Raw genomic sequence first — 26,825 nt, 5'->3', positions numbered from 1 at the left:
GTCTACATTTAATAATAATTATAAATATAATAAAAAATAAAAATATATTACAAAGAAAAATATAAATAATTATAAATTTTCACTAAAATGTTCTTTTTTTCCAAACAAATTTTTCAGGTCTTTTTGCTGTCACCTTTTACCAGCTTTACTTACTACTTTTTCGGGCATTTCTTGCCAAGTTGCTCATTGCCTTTTCACTCATGATTTTTTAAAGAAGTCAAACCAATTTTCTCAGGTTTCAGGATTTCAAGGGTTAAAAAGCTTATGAAAGGCATCTGGATGCAGCACAAGAACACTGATGTGATCTGATAATAATGATGTTCTGCAACACATACATATACGTAACTGTTTACATTTCTTTATCACTTCACAGGTAGTTTCCCCTTTCACAGCACATGTAGGCACCTCGACAGAGTGGTGATGGGAGAAAAGGCACAGAACAGAACAGATCTATTGGTGCCATCCACAACTTTTGACAATGGAAATGCAAAGACTACCGGTCTCACGTGTAACGAACTGATCTGAAATGAACCCGACTGCTTGGTGGAAACGAGGCTGTAGGGACTAAAAGTCTGAATATTTCAGCCGCTGCTGTTTCAATTTGAACATTTTGGTCTTTTTTATCTCCTTGTGAGTCGTAAACTTTAAGGAAAAGCAGTTCTACATTGCTGGAGTGTCCCTTTAAAACAAAATGACCAACGAGAGAGCTCGTCAGGTTAAGTGTTGCACTGTGTGTTTGTGTGGTTAAGTGGTGGGACTTTCAGGCAATGTTTTTTGGACTTGATAATAAATACTTTTGTTTTTTGTGATGTTTCAGGCATAGAAAATTACTACAATGTTTATCCGAGGCTAAAGCTAAACACACGTCATCTTCAAATCCAAAACTGTTCTCCAGACCGAGAACTTCTTTCTCTAAATCTTTTCCTTCAATCACTATTTCTCACCTCTGCCTCTGCAGTTCATCACGTGGATGAAATCAGAAAATCAACATGAAGATATTAGAAGTGCTTGGTTTAAAGCAGCAGATCTCCCCTTTTATGCAACAAGAGTGATGTTAGACTGAAACAGCACAGAGCCTGAATAAAAACTGTTGGTGCAGTATGTGCAGTCCTACGTAACCTCTTATTTAATGCTCTCTCGCTCGCTCTCTCTCTCTCTTTCTCTCGCTCACACACACACAAACATACAACTAAATCAACCTTTAAACTGTTACCTCAGAGAACAAGCGCACACACTCATACAAAGGAGTCATTAAATTCAATTACTCCTTTAAAAGACCTTCTAAATTCACCTCTCAGCTCTGAGTCATCGTACAGTTACACAACTCACTGTGATGTTCAGTTACACCTCCACCTCCACAGCTGTCTGTCTGTCTGTCTGTCTGTCTGTCTGTGAGCACACAGCTGAAACTCAAATCAACACTGACGCTGGATTCAATTTTTATTTCTATAAACAGACTGAGACTAATGAGATAGACTGAGTGCTCAGTGTTGGTGCTCAGTGGTAAAATTAAACTGAGTTCATATATTTACATATATTACTTAAGTTCACATTTGAGGTTATTGTTTTTCAGTATTTCCATTTTGAATAATGTACTTCTCATTCCAATATCCTTAACAGCTACGGTTACAAGTTACTTTAAAAGTTAGGATCATGGGGCGTCTGTGGCTGAGTGGATAAAGCAGGCACCCCATGAATAAAGGCAGTGTCCTTGCCACAGCGGCCTTGGATTCGACTCCCGCTCAAGGCCCTTTGCTGCATGTCGTTCCCCCTCTCTCTTCCTCTTTCACACTTATGATCTGTCCTATCTAATAAAGGCTAAAATGCCAAAAAAATCATCTTTGAAAAAAAAAGTTAAGATCAAATGTTGGAGCTGCACCAATCGCAATTTTCTTGGCCAGTATCACTTTTTAAAAAGTCTGATGGTCTGATTCAAATTTTGGCTAATTTCATGTTTCCTTTCTTTCTAAGAAGTACAATTTACAGCATGAACAAGGACTTCTGAAACTTCTTTCTTTGAAGCCACTGAAAACTTAGCTTGAAGTATTACAGTACATACATAATATCAAAGCTAAGTGTCTCACAAAAAAAGAGAGAAATCTGAGTGACAGTAAATGTTCATAACTATTAGAAAACCTAGTTCAAAAAAGGCTAATCTGGCTGCTCAAGACATATCTCAGGATGGTCAGGATTTGGTCATATCACGATTGACTGGCAGCTCCTTCTCAAACTCAAGTAACATTACCATTTTATTTTCCTTTATGTCACTAGCCGTCAAGCATTTTGAAACGGCTCTGAAGATAGTTTGTTTTTGTCTGTGCTGCTGATTGAGCAATGTGAACAGACTATCCAACGGTGCACCTCTATTTAACATAAAAGGGTAAACCTGGCCACACAACAGTAAATTAAATAGTAATAATATTGCCAAAAAACTCATGTAATCATACTTAAAGGGGGTATTTTTCAGCATTAAAAGTATTTTTACTGTTGACCCTTAGGTACTTTTACTTAGGTGACATTTGCAATGCAGGACTTTAAATTGCAACAGAGCATTTTTTTATATTGCAGTATTGGTACTTTTAGTTAAGTCAATCTTGCCCCCCGTCTGAAATCACAATCTAGTGTTGAAACAAAAAAAAGATCGACTGTATGTGCATAGTATCATCATTAAAAAACACTTGAGAAGATGGAAGGTGTCATTTAAAATCTGAGGAAATCAAATTTATATAGATGCATCAGCGTTATTGCTCTTGACAAAACAACTTCAGGTCAAGTGGAGCTTGAGTCAACGTTTCGTCAGCTTCCATTTCAAAAGATTGTTCTGGAGAGTCAGGTGGTTTTTAGATGGTAAATGTATTTTATGCATATTTCTTCTCTTGTTTATTTGATTTTTTTTTTTTTTTTTACCATTTTCAATGTCAACACACACACGCAGACACACACACTACCTGCAGCAGCTCTTTAGCCGAGCCTCTCTTCTCCACGTCCATCTCCAGACATCTGTTCAGGAAGTCTCTGAATATCGTTGACAGCTTTTCTGGGTTCTGCAGCTCTGGCGTACCATTGGTTGCTATGAGATACAGTGCCTGGGCAACACACACACACACACACACACACACACACACACACACACACACACACACACACACACACACACACACACACACACACACACACACCATGTTCATCTACATCCCATGATGCATGTGCAAATTGAAACCACTAAATCTTCTACTTTGGTGCCATCCAGTGGTGGTTTAAAGAATGACACCCAGGCAGCCACAGTCTTTAACCCTTTGAAACCTAAACAAATTGGATTGATTTCTTCAGAAAAAATGTGGGAAGAAGGCAATGAGCATCGTAACACATGGCCAAAAAATAAGTAAGAGGTTGAAAAAAACTTACAAGAAAATGACCAAAAAAAACCCAAAAAGAAGAGAAGTTAACAAAAACAAAAAGAAAGTGGCCCAAAAAAAGCACAGAAAAAATTATATATATATATATGTATGTTTATGTTTTTTTAACATTGTTTTAGATATATAATCATAATGATTAGATATATAGTTTTCTAGAAATGTTCCCTAGTGTTGTTTAAATGTTCTAATAACCCCCCCCACCCCTTTTTTGAAACTATTTTTCTGGCCATTTTCCTGTCACCTTTTACTAATTTATTGCAATTTATGGGACATTTTTTGCCAAGTTGGTCACTGTCTTTTTTTCCCTGTGTTTTTATAAAGAAATCAAACCAAGTTGCTCAGTTTTAAAGGGTTAAATACTTTGTGAGAGGTGTCTGAACGCCGCTCAAGAAAACGGATCAATCCAGGTTTTAAAGGGTTAAAAGGGACTTGTTACATTTATTTTCAGGTTCATACTCATATTTTGGGTTTCTACCACATCATGTCTTCATGCTTTTATGGTAACAAATAATGCTCCCATCACAGTGACTCTCCCTCACTCAGCCTTTAGCAGACACACTCAGGAACACAGTCAGTCTCACCCTGAGTGTGTTTTCATTCAGGTACGGCGGCTCCCCCTCCACCATCTCTATTGCCATGATGCCCAGGGACCAGATGTCCACTTTGGGGCCGTAGGCTTTACGGGTCACGACCTCCGGAGCCATCCAGTATGGAGTCCCGACCATGGTGCTGCGTTTACTCTGCTCTGGAGTGATCTGGGCGCAGAACCCGAAGTCAGCTGGGAGGAGGAGACAGGAAATGAGTTCATGAATTCACAATGTTCATAACCTTCTCCCTCCAGCATAAATATTTGACTTGAAAAAGCTTAAGTTTTCCCTTTTATTGTTGTATCAAACCTTTAGATTACTGACGTACACTCTTAACCCTTCACCCACATCCTTGTCCATTATTTCTGCACATTTCTCATATTTACTGTACTGTTATCTTTGCCTTATTTTTATTCCTCTCAATATATTTAACGTATGTTAAATGTATGCACTACAAATTTACTGAATATAATAACTATAATGCCATATAAAAATGGCGTACATAAACTATGTAGAAGCCAAGGAAAATCCTGAAATATATAAACTTTTAACATCTAATAATCAATGATGTGTCATAAATAGGTGGAAGTATAACAGACATGGAGCACTTTTAAGTTTTTTTTTTTCCTTAGGCAACAGCAACAGTACTTTTAGCCAGCCATAAATGAAATGAGGGTCACTGTAGAACCAGAGCTCCACCTGCTGGTCAACAAAACAACTACAAGAACAATGCTTAAAGTTGAACTGTTGATACAACTGCAAAGCAAGCAGCTTTATACCGATCATTTGATCCCTTCTGCCATCAGACTTTTAAATGCTGCTGACAGCAGCAACTGATGGTCATAAGGGCCAGTGCAGTAAATCTGGGGAGCAGCATGGTTTATGTATTTATTTATTTATTCTTGTTACTGTATATGTAGGGTCACTTTAAGACCGGGTATTTTGCCCATAAGTAGTGACCTGTTTGCTGCTGCTCCCTTTGCTCTGGTGGTCCATCTGTTAGTCTGTCGCCACTGACATGGAAATGTTCGAATGCTGCTGCTGATTGTGATTTTTAATGTTTTTACTGTTTTATGTGACTGGCTGACTGTTAACTGAAATGTCCTTTTGGGATAAATAAAGTTGTCTCTATCTCTATCTACATAAATAAAGTGGTGACTGACTGAGTTTGACAGAGCCGTCCATGCCCAGCAGGATGTTGTCACTCTTGATGTCTCGATGGATGACTTGGTTTGAGTGGAGGAACTCCAACGCCTGGAGACACTGGAGCGAGAGACAGACAGAGAGACAGAGATGATGACAAAGCTTGCCTTTTTAAAAATTTATTTTCAAACCAGAATGTCGTCTCGTGTCTCTTACCTCTCTGCACACAGCAGCGATCTGGGCTTCGTCCATGCAGGTTTCTGTGACAACGTCAGTTAACGAACCTCCTGCCAGATACTCCATCACCACCCACAGCTCATCACCCACCAGGTAACTATGGAAACAATCAATAAATGCAGCCATTTAAATTAGTGATAAGGCCATGAGAATCAGAAGGGATTCTATATTGATTCAAATTTACCATGTAACCACACAGTCATTTTTTCAGTGATGGGTGGACCACAGATTCACTGAATCAGTAACTTTAAGTTGCTACATGTAAATGTATCAAAACTTTTGCGTTTTGATACTTTTTGCAAAGTATGGTGTCAGTTTCTAGGGAACTCATTATAGTAGAGTTCAACATTCAACAGCTAGTGCTGCCGCCCCACAAAACTCCTCTTCAATGCATTACCAGTCATCATGTATACGTTTACATTAATAAAAATAAAATATTCGTTTTAATGCATCGATGCAACATCCTACTTGTTTGTAGGTTGGCTTTGTATGCTGACCAACAATCTGTTTGCGGGGAAAGTAGTACACGTCCCTATTACCTCTGCAGCCTGCATTCATGTGGTGTCGGAATGATCTAAAAAATTAGTCCCGGATCATATTTCATAGCTCAGCTGGTCTTCGTAATTTATGTGTTTTTTTAGCAATCTGATAAAGAAAATACAACACATCTTCTATGTAGCATCCATGTTGTTTCCACATTACAACTTAAAGGTCATGAACACGCCGAGTTGGAGGAACTGTCATCCGAGGAGCACGCAAATGCATCATTGGCACAGTTCTTGACTGATGTTATCGCTTTTCATTCACTTATCCTAATAACTTAATAACAGATTATTTTACTGTGTTTTCCTGCCAGATTCTCTCACGGGAAAAAATAGACCAGATGACGAAACTGTCACTGCAGACTGTAAACCTGCTGTGGAGCTCGGGGGAGTAGTGCATGTGGTATGAACAGCCCAGTTGCACAACGCTGGCGCCAAAAGGAAGCAGACAGCAATTCATTGAATAAATCAGTGCGCTGTGCGGCACTTCCATTTCCAGACTGAACCCAGCATAATGAACTGAATATGAAATACATAAATAGGAGAAGGAGTCATTAATGTGTTTTAGACACAGTTTTTAACACTGCACTTAGAAAAAAAAAAACATTCTCTATTTTTTTGTGTGTTTTTTAAAACACACACACACACAGAGAGAGAGAGAGACAGTAAATCAGTGACAGTTAAAATGTTGTTTCCATGGGGATGACAGCACTATCACGAGTCTTGCATGTGTTTCTCAGTGTCTCTCAAGACAAACAGGTAACTACGGTAACCAGACACCCCACCCTCTACCCTTCAACATGTCTTGTGTGTTGGCATGGCAACAGCAATACTGAACTGAATAACCTCTCCTCGTGGTGCAGTCTTCACAGTTCACAGCTCGGTGGCGTTTCCACTGATCCTGAAACATCTGGAGCATCACAGAGGTGCTCTCCAGGTTTCCAGGGAAAGTTTGGGAAATACACACCCAGAAAACTGCAGATCTGCAGACTGGACTGTCACTTTTATTCTTGTATTAAATACATTTCACATTCTATTTTAGCTTCTTTTTTTATTTCTCCTGCTCCTTAATGACTGTTTCTAAATGTCCTCTTATAAAGTGTTTGTTTTGCGCTTTGTCTCGATGTTTTTGATGATTTGTGGCGGCAATGTGCTTTAAAATTAAACTTGCCTCGCTTCACATTTGGCTCATTTTTCAGTGTTTTTCAACTTGTTTCACACATTTGCTGCATGCAATACATTCGCTGTCAGAACAGAAGCATTAACAGAAGGATCTCAGCTGAGTGTAAATCTGCCAAAACTGAAAATAATCCTCCAATTTTTAAAGCTGCAGCCTCGAGGAAGGTTCAGGATCTGTCATCTACCTTTGATAAATCTATTTTTCTGTGTGTGTGTGTGTGTGTGTGTGTGCGTGAGAGAGAGAGAGTTAGAGAGATGTCTAACCTGTCCAGGTAGTTAACAATGTTTGGGTTCTTATTTTCCCTCATCACCAGAATCTCATTGATGATCAGTTCCTTCTTCGGCTGCTGCTGCAGATTCATCTGTTTAATGGCCACCTGAGAGAAAAGAGAAATATTCTCACTTTCTCATATTCATGCACAAAAATCAAACAGAAAGAGAGGCTGGAGAAAAGGGGGAGGAGTACATGAAAAGACAGGTAGACAGTTTTTGTTTAAAAGAAAAAGAAAACGAGAGAGGGAATAAAAGACGACAAGAGGATGAAAAGGAAAAAGGAAGAAACTGAAGACAGCCGCAGGGAAATATCTAAATCTGAAAGGCAGTAAAAGGTTGTTAGGCAGCGAAGCCTGACAGACATTAAAAAGTGAGCACACAGACTAATCCTCAGAGAGTGAAACTGAGGAGGATTATCCCGACAGACGAGCTGAGCTCCTTTAAAATTAACCTGGAAGTCACCGCCGTTAGAGCTGGACTTATATTCATTTATTTCTACAATGTTCTCACTGTGCAAACTCCAGCTGAACTCACTGCTCTCCACCCTTTAAGTCTATTTGCTTTATTTTACATAATAAAAGTGTAACACTCTGCATGAACCTTCGGCTCCTTTAAACTTTCTGTTCGGACTTTGACATCGAGCATCTGCCCTAACCCTCAGAAGGCATTCGATTTGAACTTTCTTTCTCGCTTAATTGGCTATTCAAAACCTTTTAGTCTGGGAAATGAATTTAAACTCACTTCAGCATCACTGTTTAACTTTTTTCACTTAAGTCTTTATTATCACAAATATTAGTGACAATGACATGTCAGTTATGACAGAATTGCAAACTCAAAGACAAAAGCTGATGAAAAAAAAAAACAAAAACTGCTTGGATGCATATACATTTTTACATCTTGAAGATTAGTGCATCTATTGATTATTATTCCAGTCCTGTGTTGTCTTTGAGTCTTGTATAGAGTCCATTTATCCAATTTTCTTTCTAGTTGTGCTTCTTGTAGTCTCGGTATGTGTGTCAATTCTTCCACTGAAAAGATTTCTTACACAGTTGTTAGCCATTGGTCCTTTGTTGGTGGTGTTTCCTTACCCCAGTTCCTTTTTTTTTGATCGAATACCTATCACTGGCAATAACAGGTTGAACTTAATTTTACTTATAGTTTGCTATAAATTCTTGTCTTTCAGCGAACCCCTTAAGTGGCTGAATACTTAAATTCCTCTTTTCCGAACTTGAAAGCTACAGTTGGTGACTTTTTTTGCCATGACTGACGGTTATTTTGGGTGCGCAGCGGTGGATTCTAGCAACATGATTTTATTCATAAACTATCTGTCTTTTGTGTCTTCTTTTTTAATAATATAGTGAGAGTTTCAGCAAATATGTCACAATGTTTTTTTCATAAAAGTTACCAACTGTAGCTTAAAATTTGGGTAAGAAAAACAGACATTGGAGCTTTCTTGTTTCAGTCATTTAAGCATTGTTGCTCTACGGATGTCATCTGTCAGTCTATCATTTTTGCCCAGACAGATATATCAACAATTGCAAAAACTGGATGGATTACCACTAAATTACAGGACACAAATCTCCAGGTTTACCTACACGTCTTTTTAGTACTGTTAGTGTTCCCTTTGTAACTGAGGAGCTAAAGGAGAATAGAGAACATAGGAGAGAAGAAATAAAGCCTACCTCCTGTCCTGTAGCGATGTCTATAGCTGTGTACACCGTCCCAGAAGCCCTGAAAACAGATAGCAGAGAGCTCCAGTGAAACATTATGTCATCATTTCATTGTTGGATGAAAACCTTCTTTATTTTTACAAGGTCACATGAGGTAACAGCATTAATATGGGCAGTTGTCACACACTTAAGTCACTTAATAACTAACCTGCAACATTCAAACAACCAGGAGATGCTTCCCATCATCCTGAGACAGAATGTATCCTCACAGCTAAAACTGAAGTAGCTGAACTGAATTCAGCCTGTGGATGTTCAACCAATGACATGTTTCCTTTCAGGGCTTTGGATTTACCTTAATAATTTTTTAATAATTTGAACCTTGTTATATTGGTAACAAATCAACAAAATCTATTATTATTACTTTCCATCCTTGCAAATCTTACTAATTCTTAATCTCTGACATCTCTGACATCTGTTCTATGGTTGAATAAAAGCAGGTTCTACCATCCTCCCTTTCAAATTTTAGCTTTTTATTTATTTATTTATTTTATATTTTTTTTATCTCTTATATCTTATATATATATATACACACACACACACACACACACACATATATAACACACATATATATATGTATATAGATAGGTAAATTCTATTTTATTTATTTTATTATCTTACTTACTTTGTATTTTTTATTATTTATTTATTATTTTAACTTATTTATTTTCCTTAATATGTGAAAGTAAGTGTATATTGGTGTTTGTGTGCATGTATATATATATATATATATATATATTACACATCACACACACACACACACACACACACACATATATATGTTTATAAATATACAGAGATTTTATCTTCAACAACAAATAACTGGCAATGTCATGACTGCATGCAATACTCTATTTTTTTTTAAGAAAAAAACAAACAACAAACAAATAAAATCAAGTGTGAACAAAAAGCCCTAAAAATTCCCACATTGCACATTTATTGTGTTTATGTTCATGTTGAGTGACTAAACCAATCAAAGGAGTTTTTTTGACTCACCCCTGTCCGATCTTCTCAAAGCGTGTGTATTTCTTCTTGGGGTCTCCCACACTAACAATCGTCCCCTGAGTCAAATAAGAGATAGAACAAGAAGCAAAAACTCACTTATTGATGGATCAAAAACAGCATATATATGGATCTGCAAGAGAGCAAGAAAAATAAAAACCCGGCCCTGTAACTGTATTTATATTTTCTTTTGACTGTACGACTGAATGTGAATGGATAGAACAACCAGGTGTCTTTCTATCCATTTACATTCTACTCTATGTTCATCACACTCAGGTCAATGCAGCATGCTGACTGGGAGAAAAAGGAGAGAGAAGAGAGGAGGAACAACAAAGAGGAAAGATGATGGAGAGAAGGAACGAGGGGTGAGAAAATCTAAACAGAGCAGAAACTAAATGGAGATATGGAGATGTAAAGAATATACATAAACATTTAAAAACAGTCAATTCAGGATGAAAAATATGATAACAAAGAAGAAAAAAAGACAGACAGCTGGAACTAAACCAAGAAAAGAGTAAACAAAGCAACCAAAAAATTAAAAAAGAAAGAGAGAAAGAAAGAAAGAAGCTGAAGCAGCTCTGTCTGCAGTTTAATCATCACCACAGCAGGAAAATGATCAGAGGAAAAAAACTTGGAGTCATTCTGTAACTGCAGGAGACTGGATGATGGAAAGAGAGAGAAGTACACCAATCAGACGTGAGGATTGGACAGTTGGGGGCAGGGACAGTGGATATCAGGTCTGTCGATCAGAGAGACAGACGGACAGACAGGCAGTATCCTGGTCTTACCAGCAGAGGGAGATCTGAGCACGTCTGGACGGGCGTGGGGCATGATTTAAAAAATATACAAATACACAACAACTCAGTTCAGTATGTGGGAGAAGTTGATTAAAATAGGTGCTTTTATTTTGAAGGGTTAGGACATGATTTTGAAACAGTGCTTTTAAAAAATACCATTTAATTATCAGGAATTAAAGATTGATCAATTTAAGTTCAGTGTACAGGATTTTGCGATGGATTTTAAAGATAAAAGTTTCTATCAGCAGGTCAAAATGGGCACTGATTTATTTATGAACAAAAACCATAATACTTTTTTTTCCCTCTGAAATAAGTCCTTGTTTGTTTTGCCAAGCTGATATTTTTAATTAGCTTAATTTTAATGGGACATTACACAAAACATTGGAACCTGTTCCTTCGAGTGAGTGATAGTAGATAGATAGATAGATAGATAGACAGATAGATGGTTTTTGGTTATGGTTTTAAAATATTCATGTAATGCACCCTTGTTGCCTTTTTAAAATGAAAAATTATAGACAGTTAAAAAAAATAAAAAGTTAAATATCACTGGAGGAATATTTATAAAAATAGATTGATTAAGGTTTCTGATCCAAATCTGCCATTGTTTCTCAGTGAGTTTTTTTTTCAGTTCGACTATTTTTGGGACATAAAGTGGCCCTATTTTTCTCAATCTGATTGATTGGAGCAGCCGTAAACAGCACAAATCTTCAGCATTTGTACAATGTGTCTTTGCATCCAGCTGCCTGCCTTCCATCTGGACAATGATGTCATATGCAAAGCTTTTGCAGGTCAAGTCCTGTCGCATCACTGTTATGCCAAAAATGCCAATGACGCACATCCTCTGAGGTAATAATGGTTGTAATGGAGTAGAAGTAGAACGCAGAAACACTTGAGAAAAGTACAAGTGCCTCAAGATGTATTGTGAAGTACTTGAGTAAATGTACTTAGTTTCATTTCACAACTGTTGTTACTGAAAAAGTAACATGAGAACAGGCTGTGCGTTCACAGAGGTCAGTGCAACAAACCACTGAAGACAATTCAAATGCTTTTATATCTGTGGTTCATTTCTGAGAAAACAAAACCATCCTCATGTTAGCATCTGTTAGCTGTAGGTTCACACAGCTCTGTCACAGTGTCAGGTCACCAGACTGCACATAAACACTTAATAAACTCTTTAACAGGATCATTTGAAAACAGTGAGACACTGCAGGTGGGTTATTCTGCTAGAAGCGATAACGTTATATAACATTTTTCACAAACACCCACACAACAGCCCTCTGTGTGCTATAAAACCAATATTTTAATCATGATATGTAAAGTAATAAAGTGCAGTAAGCCCTTTTTTCGTGGAGTGGGCACAGTATTATGTAGGCAGATTATGCAATCAGAAAAGTACCAGATTCCTATTTTGTACCACATACATGGGCTATTATAAATTTATATTTTGTATCGTCTCGCACATAAAGAAATCTGAATTCTACTTGTTAAAAACATCACTAAGTATTTGCTGAAATCACCACCAATCTGACTTGAGCCTAAAATAAATTCACACCCTCCTCTGTGAGAGAAAATGTGTGTGTACACATAAAGAGAATGTGATGAAACGTGTCAAAAATAAGAGTGTAAATGAGACTAAAATTAGCACCCGCAGACTCACTGAACCGAAGCAGGAAAAAACAAAACAAACTGCATCACATATTTCGCTTTAGAGAAAAACAGACAAGGGATAACGATCACTATTTATGGACCAAATTATTCACAGGTCACACATTATGTGCCGGATGATACATCAATATTAGGCCTGTGCAGAGTTGTATGTACCTGTTAGAGAAGAAGATGAGCTTGAAAAGTCTTGCAAAAGAAAATAAAAGTTTTTCTGTTTAATCTATACAAATTTGTTTTATATAGTTTGGCTGGAATCTGTACATGTGATCAAGTCCATTTCATGTATAATTACATAGACTACGTGGCCAAAAGTATGTGGACATTACAGCCACATGTGACATTTCTCACTCATCTGGTTTCACATTTAACACCATAATTTATAACCTGTTAGTGGTGGGCGATATCCTTGATGCACTCCTTTGCCCACACTGACCATGTGACTGTATGTTTTGGTGTCAGCGGGGCTCTACACGGTGTAGGTTGCAAAATGCCACTAAAAAGTAGTTGTGTAGACTACATGTACATAGACAACATGTTTAAAGGTGCCGCGGTAACAGCTGGAATTTCTGCATACTGCAAACATCTAATTGTTGACCGCAGGCTGAAAGTTTATGGCAAAAACATCAACACTTCCTGCTTGCAATGAGCTGTGTGCCTCAAAATAAAAGCCCCAGGGGTTCTGCTTTGATCTATGTCATTATAACAATACTTAATTAAATGTTATTATAACAGTACATTATTTAACTTAACCGTGACACTGTAGTTCATTTAATAGTTTTGTATTTTAGTAGTATTTTTAGTAGTAAAGAACAGAGATACATATTGTGTCTTGTGATATAGTCTAAGAATATCGCAATATCATGTGTAAGCCATATCGCCCAGCCTTATAACCTGGCTGCAGAGATTTGCTCCCATTCAGCCTTGAGAGCATCAGTGAGGTCCAAGCATAGACTACACATAAAGATGCACAACATGACAGCTTCTCCAAAGTGTAACATTTCAATCTCGATCGCCCCCTGGTGTCTGTCTGCAGTATAGGTCATTGAGCCTGCCCCTCCATATTGGTGAGGGCAAATGACTTCAACAACATAACCTAGAAAATAAATATAAATATATAAAGAAATTCTGGAGTGTTTCACTGGTATGGGGTGCAGTTCAGTGTGTGCATGAGCCTTACGTAGTTTCTCCAGGATCTCCTCGTCTGACATCTTCTTCTTCCTGGTTTTGTCCTGGGGGCGGGGCACAGAAGGACCCGGGGCGGGGCTTGCGCTTGGAGGACTGCTGGGAGCTCCGTCTGCAGGGGCAGCCGGGGTGACAGCGGCAGCAGCGGCCGTCGGTGGTGAGATGGGAGACGTTGCAGCATCTTTGGTCGGAGGAGGAGGCAGAGGCTCAATCACTGAGCGAGTGTATATCTGAAAACAAAATTAAAACAGTGTTAAACAATCAAAATTATGAGAACTACTCTAATGATTATTAAATAGTCCATCTTGCTTTCTTTTTTAGGTTTTGAAGGAGTAAGTTAACAAACATAGGCACATCAAAACTTAACAACAAATCCAGGGTTTGATCATCTGTGCAGTAGAAAGTTTTAGGATTCTAGTAAGTGATTCATGAAAAACTGACATTCAAACCAAATAAACTACACATACAAAAATGTTCATGACTAAATGCTGATAAAATAAAATTTTGTGTTGTAACTGAGCTGTGAGGTGTTAAGGGTCCCACTCCGCTTTTGTGATGAAAAGCTGAAAAACAACAGAGACCGGAGTGTGTGTGCTTGTGTGTGTGATGGTGGGCGCTCTAGTCAGGTGCACTAGATTCGTCACTGTGGAAACCACAGTGGCACCATGGAGGCAGCCTCTCAACCGCCGACCCGTCTGAGAAGAGCAACAATGTGTGTGTGTGTGTGTGTGCGCGCGTGTGTGTGACTCTGTCTTGACCTAGCAGAGAACAGAAAGCTTCTGTAAAAAAACTTGTTCTCTTAAAACAACCCTCTTCTTCCCCTGTGACTGACACACACACACACACACACACACACACACACACACACACACACAGAGTGACATTCTCAATAAATCAATTCTGTCCTATCAAACAGTCCCATATGAGTCATTCACTGATGTCCTGGTAGGAGTCGTTCATTAAGTGTCTCACATACGTTAATCTTTAAATGGACCTTTCAGTTGGCGCTCCTCACCTCTCTTAGAGAAGTGCATTTAGCAGAGATCAGATCTCCACCAGGTGACCACTCGGGACAATCCGAGCATTGCAGCCTCACCCAGTGGAATTGTTCCTCCCAGTAAAATGTGATTTTTCAAATCTCGTATTGAGCTGAACATATAACATATCGGGCATGAAATTATTCAGGATGCTCTGGTTCAAAATGAGATCAAACTTTTCTATGAATTTCAGTTTTTAAGCCACAACTATGTCCAAAATGTGTCCTACAACAGACGGTAAAGCTGCTTGTTTTAAGACCCGGCAACTGCCGCAAATTCCATCACTGTGCGGTTTTGTTGATGACCTGCAGCCCCTACTGGACAGTTAGAGAGATAGTTTGCATTTTTTAAATTGGGGCTTTATGAGGAACTTATCCATAGTCAGTGTATTCCAAGCAGCAGATGGCAATCAGCACGCTTCCAGTTTGAGAAGGCAGACAGGAGTACCACCCCAGAGGCTGAGCAATGTACAGCTGTGGACGGGGGCAGCAGCTAAATGTTTTTTTAGGCACCTTCAAAAATCAATCAGTCTAAGTGGACGCTATATTGAGAATATTTTCACAACTCTACCTTGCTGTCAATCAGCCCTTTCCTTCAGTGCTACATTTTCTCAACCGTGGAACTTATTCCTAAGCGAAAGTGTAACACTCTGTATTACGCCGCAGGTAAGCTGTTCAAGTCAGACTTTCTGACAACCAGCTGCCACATTTTGTCTTGCTACGCCCAAGTGACAGCCAGGAGCTATGATGTGCGCTGCAGGTTGACCCACCTGCAAGTCCTGGGCGGACTTCAATAAAGCTTTATAGAAACTATCACAGATTTTGGTAGGCAGGTCAAAAACTTACTAAAGAGCATTTTGAGCTATTAATCATTTATAAAAACAAAGCGTGCTACAGGCCACCTTCCTTCCAGTGCACTTTTGCTTTAACATTTAACTAAACTTACCCTCCACAACATGTTTTAGGAGAAAAATCATCTAAAGTATATTAGTGTTCAAACTACAGCTTTCACTTTAACTCTAACTTTCAAGCTGTTGCCAGTTTTAATAACTACAATTAAAAAGTAATTCTTTAATATGAAAAATTTTGTTTGTTGTGGTTGTTGCATTAAAATTTCATGAAGCTTTAAATAGGAGATTGTGTTTACCTTGATGGACAGGTGTCTTAGCTATATACAAAGCACACTGCAAAAATGTAAACTATGTAAACTGAAATATCTTAAATCAAAGCAAGATATACTTTTTTTTGCTTGACCTAAATTAAACCTTTTATTTCTTTACTTTTTAAGAGGTGATTGTTTTGCAGCGAGCCTATAGTGTTTTGTGTGTGTGTGTGCGTGTTTGTGTATGAGCTTGTATTACTACCATACTGGGGGCATTTTAATATTGTGAGACACTTTGGTCAGTCCTCACTACTAAAAAGGCCTGAAGGTTAAAACTTGGTGTTTATGTTTGAATTTTGAGTTGTGATGGTTAAGACAGCATGATATCAACGAGGGTCCAGACAAGTACAGAAAGAGTGTGTGTGTGTGTGGTCTTACTGATTTGGTGTGTTCTGGTCGGGGGGCGATCACCGGTGGGGGTTCGGCCTCATCTTCATCGTCGTCCTCGGATACGGTTGCTATGGCTGGCGTCTCCGACACGGCCTTGGAGCTCTGCATGATGTCACAGGGGGAGAGAGGGCGGAGCCTAAATGACATTGTCGTCACATGAGCCAACAGCGACACCAGACCCATCATTGCATCCTACTGTTACTGTCTCTTCTTCTACTGCTTCATCATGCAGAGATGTCCTCCAGCCCTGTCTTCAGATCTTCTTCTCTGCCTCTGAATTTGACTTCCTGTCTTTCCTGCTTCCCTCTCTCTGTCTTTCCAACCTTTTTCCTTGCCCTCCTCTCGTCATCACTGTTGGTGTCTGAACGCTCCCGTCATGTCTGGCTCCTGATGCCACTAGTCACACATCCTCCCCTCCATCCCTCTCTTCTCTTCTCTACTCTCTCTTTCTCTCCCTGATAGTCTGATGCTCGGCTGGTGGCCAAGCTGCAGAGACTCAGAAATGGTGAAAGGAGGAAAAGATGCTGAATCACAATGCAGAGAGAGAGTGTGTGTGTGTGAGAGAGAGAGAGAGAGAGAGAGAGAGAGAGGAGGGCATCTCTAGGTGTGGCATCACCATCATCCCTTTCTCCCCCCTCCTTCTCTTTACTCTCACCTTCATAGTTTTTTCTTAAAAGCACCTTTTAGACATTTGCACTGCAGCAAAACAATGTCAAAAAGAACGAACCACTGAGTTTGGAGGTATGGACAGAGCGGGTCCTGTATTGGAGAAGCTGATTTAAAAGCATGCATTCATGCATACCAGGTACAACACCTGTATCCTGTTACGCTAGAACAAATTGTACAAGCAGATATTAAGACTCACGAATATCTAAAGAAAAGTGAGTTTTCATCAAAAAAACCTACAGCAGTAAAATGGAACATACGCAGAGGGATATATACAGCACGATGACTACTTTGCGGTTTTATTTACTTAAGTAAAGTTCTTAATGCAGGACTTTTCCTTGAAGTGGATAAGCGATATTAGTATTTTTATTTGAGTAAATGATCTGAATACTTCTTCTACCTCTGTGTGTTATGCACAAAAGTTAGTTTTAATAGCTCTTTTAAAGCTCTAAATGGTCTTGGTCCTAGTTATTTATCAGATTTGCTTTAACTTGTGAGCCCCACACCACACCAGCTCAGGACCTCCACATCCAGCCACTTCACCTGCAAGATCGCTGGAGATGAGACACCCAAATAGCTGATGCACAACCAAAGAATTCCTGCACAAACTGTTAGAAACCGTCTCAGGGAAGCTCATCTCAATGGCTGCTCTCAGATGATCTTGCAGGTGGGGGTGCTGAATGTGGAGGTCCTGAGCTGGTATGGTTACATTTGGTCTGCAGTCATGAGGCTGGTTGGATGTACAGCCAAATTAACGAAAATGACACTGGAGAAATCTTATGGTGGTGAAATGAATATTTATTTTGACCATCATAAGGCACACCCGTGTATTAATCATTTATTTCTGGTTTTTTTGCTATTTTAACTTTTTAATTAATTTTATTTATTTTATTTCCTTTTATTTGTGGTTTTATTGCTTTTATTGTTTCTGTTGTTGTTATTTTTGGTCTATTCCTTTGTATTGTTTTATATTAACATTTTACATCTTGCATTATTTGTCCTCTGGTTTTTAATTTTATCCTAACTCTACCCTGGTTTCTTCTCGCTTGTGTTCAATAGGACTGTTTGACTTTACAAGTTTTTATATCGCAGTCTGTGTATCCCATTTCTGCTTTTATTGTTTGTCAAAGCACTTTGTAAACTTTGTTTTTAAAGGTGCTAAATTAAAAAACGCGTTGCATTTATATTTTTGTTCAGTGTGTATCACCCAAAAAAGCATCAAATTAGAGGTTAGACAGAAACAACACCAGCATCGAACACAGCAGATCCGAAACACAATCTGCACCTCCACAGGATGTCTTCAACCTCCATCATCCTCTTCTCCTTCCTCTCCACCTCTTCCAAACGTGCTCTCCTCTCACCCCATCAGGAACTCTCACTTCCCTCTGCTCTATCTTGTCAAACGGTAGTTTAAACTTCATCTCCTCCACTCCTTCTTTTAATCTCCTCGTCTCACACCGCAGCAGCTCTCTTTGCTTTCTCTCTTAATCCTTTCGTTGCTTGTCACCCTGACGAACTACATCCAGCCTCCAATTTCTTTCACAATCTCTCAAATTTACCCTCGACTGTTTACACTCAAACTTGCCTTTAAGTGTCTTCTAAAATAAAATCATGTCATGTCATGTTTTGATTAAGTTGTTGGAGTGTAAAAATTGATTTTTGTTGAGAAGGTGGATCCCATAGTCACAAACTTTGTCGTTTTACAGATAGCAGTTTACTACAAGATGCTTCTGAAAACATTTGAGGCGAGAAATACTGTAGGTTTGCAGAATCTTGATTCATCGAGATCAGTGCTACCTAGATTGACCTCAGTTCATGCCGTCTCAGTCACATGTGGCTGTATGAGGGAGGCAAGACTGCTGTGTGTTGACAGAAGTGGTCTTACCGTTGTGGTGGAGGAGCTGTAGGCATCTACGTTTTTATCTGCAGGGAAGAACACAATGAAAATTATAACAATGAAATGAAGGAAGACCAAGACATGCGTGTGTGTGTGTGTGTGTGTGTGTGTGTGTGTGCGCGTGTGCAAGTGGTTTGTGTGTACCTGTAAAGCTCATGTATTTCTGGCTGTTGGTCGTTTCTTTTGAGTCGTAGAACTTTAAAACATCGAGGACCGCCTGAGGATTCTTCTTCTGCTCCAGTTTAGTGATGTTGGATGTCTGCAGGAGCCGGGCCCACTGCTCTGGCATGCCCTACGCATGCGCACACACACACACACACACACACACACACACACACACACACACACACAAAGTTTTACTAATTATTTTATTCTATTTGCACTAGGGGTGCAATGATCCATTGATCCTGATGGATGTATCCATTCAATGATCAATGTTCCAATATCACACTGAAAAGATAAATCCATATCATCTTTATTTATAAATAGTGGAAAGAAGGTCTGATACACTATATCCGCACTCTCCATATGGTAAGAACAAAAGAAAACTGAAACAATGAAACAGGTGTTAAAGAAAAAACATACTTAAATTTGTCTACAAAGATGCTGACAACAGGATGAGGATTTATGTGGTTAGTGGAATCAGTATAACCCCCTGAAACCTGAGCAAACTGGTTTAATTTCTTTCAAAACATAAAATGAAAGGTGTCTGAACACAGCACTGAGTTATAGCAGACTTTGCTGCACTTAACCAGCTATAATTATTTTTAATTTTATAATTGATCTCAGGCTCCTGAATTGGACTGAATTGAAATTGTATTGTGGCAGACTTTGTGAAATATCGCATTTCTGTCCAATTTTTCACTTATTTATGAGCCATGTCACAAATTTCCATCGCCTTAAGATGCATAAGAAGTTTCAGACAATATAAAAAAAAGATATTACAGTGAGGACACACACAAACACGAACACACACACACACACACACACACACACACACACACACACACACACACACACACAGAGGCTTCCTATAGAGTCCTATAACAAGGCAGTCTCATCATATTTGTACTTCAGTCACATAACTGGGTCACATTTCCCTGTTTTCCAGCTCGGTCTCTCTCGTCTGTCTGGGTCAGTCCATCACTCATGCTCCTCTACTTCCTGTTTCATCACTCCATCCCTCCACTCTATTCAGGTCTCATCTTTCCTTAATGTTCCACTATCATTTCATCCATCTATCTCGTGTCTCTGTGCGCTGCTCTACTGCTGTTTACCTGCTAAATTATCCTAGGGGTGTGCTGATTTGAGTAAAAATGGCTAATGTTTATCCGCATACAAAGAGGGTGTGTGTATGAGTGAGAAAAAGAAACTATGTCCCACATTAGAGAGAGAGAGAAGGAGTAGCACGCACACACACACACACACACACACACACACAGTTTACCTCAGAGCTAAAAGAGCTTAGTCAGGCGGATCAAGTGAGTCAGCTAAACAAGGCGTCTTTGTCTAATGTGATTATTTAAAAAGGTTCATTTGCCAAGTGTGTGTGTATCACACACACAAACACATACATTCATACACACACACTCGCACGCAACACTGAACACAGATCCTTTGGTGAGCAATTAAACACACCAAACGCACAAATACACACCACAGATGCACACTGTGGTTGTGTTCCTGTGAATCCAGGAATGTTTCTACACACAAGAGGAAGAAACACACGACACCACACACACCACCACACACACCACACACACACACACACACACACACTTACAGTAAACTCCCCAGTAACAGCATCAAAGCCGACATGGATGGTGTGTTCGAAATCAGATGGCAGAGAAATCTCTGGACGCTCCTTTTTCTTATAGGCTAAAGGAAAACACACAAAAAAAATCAACTGATTATCTCCGGAAACCAAACACACTCATCAACATGATGTGGTTTCTGTACAAACAAGATTACATTTGTTAAACTGATATATTTCAGAATGTTCAACCTTGGGGACACCTGATTTATTTCTCTTTAGAATAAAAGGTTTACAAGTGAAAAAGTGTATATAAATAAGGATTCCAATTCCTAACTTGGCTCTCTCACAGTATCCAAGATGCTCATTCAATGATTCAATAATTAAACCGACTGCAACAGAAAATCCAAAATAAAACACCTTTTTAAAAAACACCCTAAAATAGGAGATACAGAGAGATCCAGGTTCATTAAAATTCCTGGAAAGGTCTTAAATCCACAGTGAAATGCGGAAGAACTTAAGAGGGAAGACAGAGAGGGAAACACCATTAAAAATTAGAAAATAGAAGACAAGCAAAATGAGAATAGAAGAAAAAAAATACAGAAAGAATGAGAAAAAAGATGCCATCTGGAGCACCAGGTAGCTCGGCTTGTAGAGTCCATGCTCCATATTCAGACTACATGTCCTCGTTGCAGCAGCGTTGGACTCGAGTCAGAACAGCGGCCCTTTGCTACATGTCATCGCCACTCTCTCTCACACCCATTGCCTGTCATCTCTCTAACTTTCCTATCAAACAAAGGCCATAAACAGCCCCAAAAATATCTTTAAAAAAAAAAAAAAAGATGCCATCTGTTGGAAACACTGAGTTGAAACTCCTCTGAAAATCACAGACAGCAGATCTCTCTGGTATGACTAACAATAATACAGTAAACATTCTGTGAGTTTGTTTGGTTCCCCCACAAATTTTGGTAAAAATAAGTCCCTAAGAAAACATTTTAATAAACAACAGATGTCCATGTCCTGCTTAAAGGAATAGTTCCGATTTTTTAAGTGGGGTTGTATGAGATGCTTATTCATAGTCAGTGTATTATATACAGTAGACAGTAGCCACATGATTAAACTTTATTGTAACTGCAGTTTATTTAATAATTTTGTATTTTAGTCGTTAACGTTAATTTAAAGGACATTTTAAAATATCGTGTATTACGATATAACCTTATATCATGATATTGAAAGCCATATTGCCTGAGCTAACATAGCAGCAGCAGCTAGCATCCAACACTGTCACTGAAACCACTCTGTCGCTGAACCCAATAATAACCGTTGGGTAACGATAGCTGGGCGATGCTAACAGAGCTCACACTCCTGCAGCAGATGTCTCATGATAATCAGAGAGAGAAAGCAACAACAAGAGGCTACTTTGTAAAACCTCAGGGAGCTATTTTTATTTATTCATTTTTATTTAAATCTTCGCTTGACTTAAAAAAAAAAAAAATTGCTAGGAACTTGCTGTATATGATATTTAAAGTCTCAGTTTTGATTAAACATTTGCTAAAGGCATTTAAACAAAGGTTTGTTTTTGTATTTTTTATATTCCAAATTCTCGGCAGTGATGGAGAGATTTTTATTTTTATAGTAAATGCATATTGGTTCACAATATCAGCTATCAGTCTCATTAACTACTAATAATGGGTATCAGTATCGGCCCTGAAAAAACAATATTGATTGACCCCTAATTAATACATGTATAAAGTTACATATAGAACCTTTAGGATACATGTGCTAGAAAACCTTTAATATAATCTAAACACATCCATCCAAGTGACCTCAGTACTCACTTTTATCGCCTCCTCCCGTCAGGATGAATCGGATCGATCGGTCTTTCTTCTTCTTGTCCTCTGGGTTTGGCGGGAGGGGCTTGGAGCCATGGTTGAGGGGGGCGGGGTCCTTGTTACAGGAACCAATCATGGTGCTGGTGTTCCTCATGGGCGGAGCTGGGGGCTTGTCCTCGACCTCCCCATTATCAGACATCTTCAGCTAGGCTGCAACTGGCCGCTCCTGCACAAGAAAAACACACCAATTGCAGAGGAGACAAGGTGAGATGGCGGAAAATTAACAACCAATCACAGGTGAGCATTCAGAAGACACAGCGGTTGAAATGATAATAGAAAAAGCTGCTGGTAACAATTATTCACATTATTGAGTATTTTCTTGTTTATGGGAATAAAACAAGCCCAAAGTGAGTCCTGCAAAGGATTTAATTTCAAAATAATTTTTCATCACCAACAGTAAAAACACACACAACACACTATGATACAAAATAGAAGAAAGCTGAGTTACTTGCACTTGATAAATAAAAAAAACACAAATTAGTTATTGGTTATTAGCTATTAATTCATTTCAGCACTACTACTAATGAAGTTTAATTTTAATTCTCCCGTTTAATCTGCATGATTAAAATGAAAACTTATTTTCAAACTTATTTTACTCAACTTATTTTACTAACTTTTTATATTGTCTCGTATTTCTTTTATATCTTAACTCCTTATGTAAAGCTTTTTAAATTTCCTTGCTGTTGAAAGGTGCTCTTTAAATAAAGCTGTAAATATTAAAGGAATAATACGCAGGATTTTATTTAAAAAGCAACTTATTGAGTCACACAGAGGTAATCCCTCACAATCATCAGTTATCACCCACTGTCAGTGTGTAGTGGTGTGTTTTTCTGCAGAGACTCTGCCCTCTGCCTGCATTTTCTTATTTTCTTCTATCAGGGGGTGGCTTTTACTTTAATTTTTGCCAGTAACAATCCTGCATATTATAGCTTAACTGTCTGCAGTGAAAAAATAATATTAAGACATTTTAATATTTTTTTTCCTATCAGAAACTTGTAGTCTAACGGAAGAAAGGGAGGGAGGAAGGATAGAAAGAAAGAAAGAAAGAAAGAAAGAAAGAAAGAAAGAAAAGTTTCCATTTGCTCACTGAGTGGTCTGTTTGATCCACAAACACCATGCTGACTCAACCATGGTGTGTGTGTGTGTGTGTGTGAGTGTGTGTGTGTGTGTGTGCGTGTCATCTCTTGACCAGGAAGAAAGTTACTTTTTTCCTTCTCACAGTATTTAGGCCTGAGTCAGTAGACAGACAGACACACACACACACACACACACACACACACACACTTTGTTGTGTAAGTACAACTTGCACACACAGCTGAGAAGAACAGAGGGACATTTTAATGACTGGTTTTACCAAAACACCCTCACATAAAAATACACACAATCTTACACTGCAAGATAACCTGCTGAAAGACCTGCAAAGAACTAGCTGAGTCTATCTGGGTCAGAGCTAAACACACACACACACACACACACACACACACACACACACACACACACACACACACACACACACACTTTGTTGTGTAAGTACAACTTGCACACACAGCTGAGAAGAACAGAGGGACATTTTAATGACTGGTTTTACCAAAACACCCTCACATAAAAATACACACAATCTTACACTGCAAGATAACCTGCTGAAAGACCTGCAAAGAACTAGCTGAGTCTATCTGGGTCAGAGCTAAACACACACACACACACACACACACACACACACACACACACACACACACACACACACACACACATAAAATCAACAAGATTATTCACTAACACAGAACAAATAAACAAAAAAATCAATTAGCAGTGAAAATCTGAAAGACTAAACTCGATGTTGTGTCTCTAAAGTACCTCTGAGCTGTAAAAAAAAAAAAAAAAAAAAAAAAGAAAACAAAAGAAAAAAAGGCAGGTTAAGGTATCTTCAATGTGCACAGGTAACTAGCTCTACTTAATCACTTGTCTGAATGTATTACACAATTTCCCTTGATGCATAACTCAGCAGTGGCAGCCCCATTTTGGCATTTATGAGGGTCCTCTTTATGCAAAATCAAGAGTTACCCTGAACTTCTCAGAGCCAGGCTTCCTATACATTTTCCATTATGAAATTTCATATTTTCCAGACTCAAATTTCTGGACTTCTCGGTAGATTTTACAGACCATATTTCACATCTGAGTAATAATAATCCTGAACTTAGAAAACTTGCTTTTACCCATTGTGACCATTCAGCTCACACTCCTACGCAGAAAGTTGGACGACATTCCACTGTCAACATGCCTGCTATTTTCCCTTAACAGACTGACTAAATTATATAATTGTAAAAAAAATAATTGCATATAAATTAAAAAATAATAAAAAATTTAATTATAAATATCATTTTTTTCAAACTCTCAATCTAAGACTTCAGGAAGCAAAACAGGGGCAGGATACAATTTTTTTTTCCATACTCTCTTTTCTTTTTTCCATACTTTCCAGACCTGGAAATTACTACTCTCAAAACCATGCTTTTACATACTGTATAGAAAACCCTGCAAATCAAACAAACAAGAGACAAGTGTTTAGCAGTAAAGAACCAAAAGATCAATCAAAGAAAAAAACTTCAAGAAAGCTTGTTTCAGTGATTTCAATCACCGATCAGCAAAATCAAGATGACCGAGCCCAATTCTCACTGTCTCTTTTCACAGATTGTATTTTTTCTCATAAAACTTCAGAAATGTGTGAACAATTTACAACATTGATGTAACAACCTCCCACTGAGGTAAGCTCTGATCAGCAGCTGCTCTGTTCGCAGGGGTGTGATAGCATCATGCACACGATGCTTTTTCATCCCACAGGAGGGTAAAAATCTGAAGAAATTTACAGGAAAATGAAAAAAAAAAATTGCAAATTGCAATTTATGGGAAGGGTTTTTTGAATGAATTCTAACCATAATGAGCAAAGAAAAGCAGTAATATTTAGATAACTTTCAACACTTTAATGACAGTTATATGCTATAAGCAAAGAAATAAACTGCATTGTACGCTAATATTAGTTTGAATAAGATCAACTTTAAATATAACAAAATTCTTTGAGAAGAAAAATACAAGGAAAATAAGCAGAGAAACTAGGTGAAACACCTTTTCATGCTTAAACATTTTAAAGAATTTCAACTGAAGCAAAGAGGTGAAAGAAGAACCTCACTGAATCTTTTTTTTTTGAGAAAACCTATTTTACCTTAAAAAAAAAACCAAACTCATTACTTTGTCATCTCTTACCTTAGCAGATGCAGACAAACATGATTACAGCTTCAAGTTGATCCCCAAAGAAACAATAAAAAAAGAAAGGAAAAGTTGGATCTTCTAAGAGTTAAAGCAGACCAGAGAAAGACTGAGAGTGAGACACTCTGTCGGCCTTTTAACCAACCCGGCCTCCCAAATACTTTGATGTCACGGCATGATGTCACAAGGTGAGTCACATGTGGAAGTGGGAAATACAGCCCAAAACACACACACACACACACACACACACACACACACACACACACACACACACACACACACACACACACACACACACACACACACACACACACAGACACACACACACACACACTTGAAAGGCAACAGGAACCAAAACCTGAACACACAGTTTACTGTGTTTGCTGGCTAACAAACAGACACACAATGTCACAGAAGCGTAAAGAGGTGGTGTGTGTACAGCCGTCACACACACAAACAATCACTGTTGTTGAGGGAAGTGATGACTCCTTTGTTGTCTGTTGATCTGACGTAACCCACACGTCACACACAAACACATGTATCTATCGTAACACACACACACACACACACACACACACACACAGAAACAGTGAAGTGTGGTCTGGGTATGCAAGGTAGGTGGTGCCTGGCTCCTTTGTAATTATTTTACATTATTATTAATTATTTTATTTTTAAATTTTATTTTTTATTTATTTTCTTTAAAAATTAAATTACATCTGAAAATACATATTCCTCTCTCAGCTAACTAAAATTCAGGTCAAGACTGCATTATGAGACTGATATGGGAGGAACTCATCAATAATATTACATATAATAAACTAGTATCTATATTATATTATTGTTTATTCTTGTGATTTCTATCTTAATTTTGTATCTTAATTGAATAGATTAGACATTATGATGGGAAGAATAGCGGTTGCGCATCATCGAGTACAAAAACAATCAAGAGAGAGGATGTGCTTTTAATTTCCCATTCACTGTGAATGGAAAAAAAAAATGTTTTAACGTCAAAAAGGCAGAC

At 38.3% G+C, this 26,825-nt stretch overlaps 2 protein-coding genes across 2 annotated transcripts in view; one reads left to right on the top strand and one right to left on the bottom strand.

Annotated features, from left to right (window-relative positions):
• LOC121943501 (glycerophosphodiester phosphodiesterase domain-containing protein 5-like) overlaps window positions 1–525 on the top strand; it is a 9,754-nt gene extending 9,229 nt beyond the window's left edge. The window contains exon 8 of the mRNA XM_042487021.1: window positions 374–525. Coding sequence (XP_042342955.1) covers window positions 374–525 — 152 coding nt within the window. The remainder of the gene's footprint in view (window positions 1–373) is intronic.
• A 2,260-nt stretch (window positions 526–2,785) lies between these two features.
• pak1 (p21 protein (Cdc42/Rac)-activated kinase 1) overlaps window positions 2,786–26,825 on the bottom strand; it is a 59,428-nt gene continuing 35,388 nt past the window's right edge. The window contains exons 3-16 of the mRNA XM_042487020.1: window positions 22,493–22,712; window positions 20,685–20,779; window positions 19,046–19,193; window positions 18,890–18,927; window positions 16,327–16,440; window positions 13,746–13,980; window positions 10,101–10,164; window positions 9,060–9,108; window positions 7,369–7,481; window positions 5,363–5,480; window positions 5,167–5,266; window positions 3,998–4,194; window positions 2,949–3,086; window positions 2,786–2,821 (exon numbers count right to left, since the gene is read on the bottom strand). Of these exons, the coding sequence (XP_042342954.1) occupies window positions 2,786–2,821; window positions 2,949–3,086; window positions 3,998–4,194; window positions 5,167–5,266; window positions 5,363–5,480; window positions 7,369–7,481; window positions 9,060–9,108; window positions 10,101–10,164; window positions 13,746–13,980; window positions 16,327–16,440; window positions 18,890–18,927; window positions 19,046–19,193; window positions 20,685–20,779; window positions 22,493–22,685 (1,638 nt within the window). The 5' untranslated portion in view covers window positions 22,686–22,712. The remainder of the gene's footprint in view (window positions 2,822–2,948; window positions 3,087–3,997; window positions 4,195–5,166; window positions 5,267–5,362; window positions 5,481–7,368; window positions 7,482–9,059; window positions 9,109–10,100; window positions 10,165–13,745; window positions 13,981–16,326; window positions 16,441–18,889; window positions 18,928–19,045; window positions 19,194–20,684; window positions 20,780–22,492; window positions 22,713–26,825) is intronic.

Source organism: Plectropomus leopardus, chromosome 5 (genome assembly GCF_008729295.1).
Source record: "Plectropomus leopardus isolate mb chromosome 5, YSFRI_Pleo_2.0, whole genome shotgun sequence".
In the NCBI taxonomy this organism is placed as follows: Eukaryota; Metazoa; Chordata; class Actinopteri; order Perciformes; family Serranidae; genus Plectropomus; species Plectropomus leopardus.
This window is presented reverse-complemented; position numbering and strand designations above follow the sequence as displayed.